The following is a 4149-nucleotide window of genomic DNA, read 5'->3' as shown; positions in this document are numbered from 1 at the left end:
CTCCCGACCTCAGGTGATCCGCCCACCTTGCCCTCCCAAAGTGCTGGATTTACAGGCATGAGCCACCATGCCCAGCTAACCATTTTCTTATGTTTAAGATTTATATCGTTTTTGAATGTTTGCTCTTTGTACATAAATTTTTATCTGTACCTCTAATCATTTCCTTAGGATAGATTCTTAGAAGACAGTTTCCAAATCGCAAGATCTGAGAATATTAGCAGTCTTAAGGCATATTACCTTTATTACTTAAATGTCTTCTGTCTTTGGTATAACTCTTGGAATTTCCCTCAGGGGGATAGGATAGGAAGTTGTGAATTATGTTGAGGTATTTTGGTTAATGTTATAATTAAGCACTTGGGGCAAGACCCAAAGTATGGCTGCCCCTAAATCCCCTGGCCTGATAATATTTAGTTAAAGGCCTTCTACTTTGTGCTTTTGTTCATTCTGGTTGGCCCAGAACCTCTGTATTCTTCCAGCAGCCCTGGTCCAGATTGAGCCACTTAGTAAGAATTTGTAACTTAACTCCTTCAAAATCCTTAGGAAGGGAGGGGCATAGATCAAGCACTATTGGGGTAAGGGCTGATGTAGGAAAGGAAAGGGATTGGGGTAAAAGAGGGGAGTAAAGGCCATTAAATGTTAGGAGCTCTCTACTGGGACTATTACATAAGAGGCTTCCTTCTTCCTTATTTTGTTTCATCATTGAGAGAAATCCTCAGTCAGGTCTATCTGACATCCTAGGAAAATTCAGTTCATGTCCAGGAAGGTGTTAAGTCATTTTCCTGTTTATCTTTTTTAAGAACTAGTAGAAGCCATCTCACAGCATCACATTGATGAGCTACCACCACCATCTCAGGAGCTACTTGATGAAATTGGTAAGAGATGTTCAATACAGAATATACTTCTTGGCCCTGTTAGTTTCTTCACTGACCACAATATGGTGTCTTTGTCTCAAGTATGAACACTAGTATAAAAGGCCCTGTGAAGGCCTGGTTGAATATAGGAAGAAGGGGCAGTTTTCCAATAAAATGAGCCACAGCCTGACCAGGATGATTGGCTTGTATCAGTTGTCATTTTGTTATGTAAAGGACTTATGTTAATGAATCTAAGAGGAAATAACATACAAGTGGTTTATTGTGATGAATTTCTTTTATGAAAGGAAGTTCTTATCTGCTTTCAGAACAAACCAGCCATTCCTTGGAGGCCTGAGGTCCAGCTGCCCAGGCCAAGACACCTGTACTTTCAGTTTGCCATTAGCTGTAGGTATTAAAGGTATTGGAATTGTGAATAAATCCCCTTTCTAAAAACAGGGAAGTCAGTGGCACAAAACCTAATAAGACTAGAATTTGCAGGCAGAGACTGAGCAGTACTAAACAAATTTTATTTGCAGCTGATTGACTGACCCTGTCCAGCTGGTCTGATGCTGAAAGTAAATGTTACACGGTTATGGAAACACTGGGGGGCAGGTGCACTGTTTCACTAGGAAAGATCTGACTGCTCTTTTCTTGACAGCCTGGCCAACCAGCCCCTCACCCTCGGAGAATGCATCTAATCAGAAGGTTGTTGTGAAGATTAATTGTGAACATTAATTTTGAATTAATGTATGCAAGTGCTTAGAAACAGAACCTGACACCTAGGGTTCTGCAAGTGTTATGTATGATTATCATCATTTCTATTTTGAGTGTTGTGTGGGATTTTGTCATACTTGAAGAATTCCTTTCAAACCTGGAATGCCCTAAAGCAGTGGTTCTCAAATTTTAGCAGGCATCAGAATCACCTGAAGGGCTAGTTAAAACACACATTGCTAGACCCCCAGAGTTTCTGATTAAGTAGGTCTGAGATGAGGCCTGAGAATTTGCATTCCCAACAAGTTCCCAGGTTATGTTAATGCGGCTAGTCCAAGCATCACCCTTCGAGAACCACTGCTCTAGAGAACAGCAGGACATCCAAAGGAGGAAATAAGTTTCCTTTGGCTTTTGTGTTGTGACAGAGCTCTTGAAGCAGCAGCAGAGCTCATCCACAGTGTCGCATGAGAACACAGCAAGCGATGCAGGAGTCACTGCAAATGGTAAGTGAACTACCTAGATCTTTTTCATCATGTTATGGTAATGCTGTTCTTGGCAACACAGTGCTACATATAGGGAAGTGTGACCTTGAGGTCAGGCACAACTCCACCTCAATTCTGACTTTATAGTTATTTGTATGACAAGCTGTTTTACTCTTTCTGAGCCTTAGTCGTCTTAATCTGTAAAATGGGGATAATAAGTTCTATCTCATGAAGTACGTATTAGCTCCATGTACAGAGCCATGTACAAGTACTAACATTTTCAAATATTAGCAAATGTTAGTCCTCTTCCCTTTATAGGACTGCTGGCCGGATGGAATGAGATAGCATATGTAAAATGCTTGGCATACATTAAAGGATACATCCCTTCCCCACCCAAATTCCTTTCTTGGAGCTCCAACTTAGAAACTTCTAACAAGTGAGAACAAGATGGTCCCCAAAGTAAATTTGTGCAATTTGTTTTCATGGTTGCTTACTTCCTCTTTTATGTGCCCTTTCTTTCTTCTGCCTCCTCTGTCTCCTTTGAGCCTTGGCACAAGCAAGGTTTCCTGTAGCTTCACCTGGCACTGAAAATCTCCCAAGACCCCAGAAGCAGCTGCTGCAAATACAGGTGGCCTGCAGACTGCCACCTGGCCCTCTGCTTTCATGGGAAGAGGAGAGCTAATGTGTTGCATACTTCAGGGACCACTGATTGGCCTTAATTTTTGCACTCTATTTTAACGCAACTTTTCTCAAACTTTTTTTTGTTCTAATAAAGTTAATTCTTTCAACTGTTTTTAGATCAAAGGCACTTAGAAGAACAAGAAACTGACAGTAAAAAAGAAGATAGTGGTATGCCTTGGTCCAAAGAAGCTGAAGATCTAGGAGAGGACACAGAGAGGTAACAGTAAAAGCTGGATTTTGGAAAGGATTTTAAAAATTGCATTAGTTTATATAAGTTTTTTTCCTAATATTGACAAATAAGAAATGAAAAAAGTGGTCTTTTTCCATACTACCTAACAGCCCCTATTCCTAAAGCGTTACTTTTTAAAAACGGATTGCTTTTTTTGCTTTAAAAAATGTTTGTGATAAAATATATATAACAAGATTTATCATCTTAACCATTTTTAAGTGTACAGTCCAATAACATTAATAAGTATATTCACATTGTTGTGACTAATGTCCCAAACCTTTTCATCTTGCAAAACTGAAACTCTATACCCATTTAAAAACTCCCCATTTTCGGTTGGGCGCCGTGGCTCACACCTGTAATCCCAGCACTTTGGGAGGCCAAGCTGGGTGGATCACCTGAGATTGGGAGTTCAAGACCAGCCTGACCAACATGGAGAAACCCCGTCTTTACTAAAAATACAAAATTAGCCAGGCGTGGTGGCACATGGCTGTAATCGCAGCTACTCAGGAGACTGAGGCAAGAGAATCACTTGAACCCGGGGCGGCGGAGGTTGCAATGAGCTGAGATCGTGCCATTGCACTCCAGCCTGGGCAACAAAGCAAAACTCTGCCTCCAAATAAAGAAACAAAGAACCCAACTCCCCATTTTCGTTTCTTCCCAGACCCTGGGAACCACCATTTTACTTTTTGTTTCTATGAGTTTGACTACTGTTGATACTTTACATAAAGTGAAATCATACAGTATTTTTCTTTTTGTGACTGGCTTATTTTAGCATAATGTCCTCAGAGTTCATCCATGCTGTAGCATGTGTCAGCGTTTCCTTCCTTTTTAAGACTGAATAATACTCTGTGGTATGTATATACCATGTCTCATTTATCCATTCATCTGTTGATGGACATTTAGGTTGCTTCCACCTTTTCTTACGGTGAAGAATTCTGCTGTGAACATGAGTGTACAAATATCTCTTTGAGGTCCTGCTTTCAATTCTTTTGGATATATACCCAGAAATGGTAGTGCTGGATCATATGGTATTCTATTTTTAATTTTTTGAGGAACTGCCACACTATTTCCATAGCAGCTGCCCCATTTTGCAGTCCCACCAATAGTGCACAAGCGTTTCAGTTTCTCCACGTTCTTGCTAACACTTGTTATTTTCTCTCTTTTTGTGGGGGTGGAGGCTTTTTTTTTTTTTTTT

The 4149-nt window shown here is 40.4% G+C and overlaps 1 protein-coding gene across 1 annotated transcript in view; it reads left to right on the top strand.

Moving 5' to 3' along the window:
- The window catches only part of TEX14 (testis expressed 14, intercellular bridge forming factor), an 86291-nt gene that overhangs the window by 73729 nt on the left and 8413 nt on the right, over positions 1 to 4149 (top strand). The window contains exons 26-28 of the mRNA XM_017539799.1: positions 798 to 872; positions 1988 to 2065; positions 2843 to 2942. Coding sequence (XP_017395288.1) covers positions 798 to 872; positions 1988 to 2065; positions 2843 to 2942 — 253 coding nt within the window. The remainder of the gene's footprint in view (positions 1 to 797; positions 873 to 1987; positions 2066 to 2842; positions 2943 to 4149) is intronic.

This window comes from Cebus imitator, unplaced genomic scaffold, assembly GCF_001604975.1.
Source record: "Cebus imitator isolate Cc_AM_T3 unplaced genomic scaffold, Cebus_imitator-1.0 Scaffold121, whole genome shotgun sequence".
Classification (NCBI taxonomy): Eukaryota; Metazoa; Chordata; class Mammalia; order Primates; family Cebidae; genus Cebus; species Cebus imitator.
This window is presented reverse-complemented; position numbering and strand designations above follow the sequence as displayed.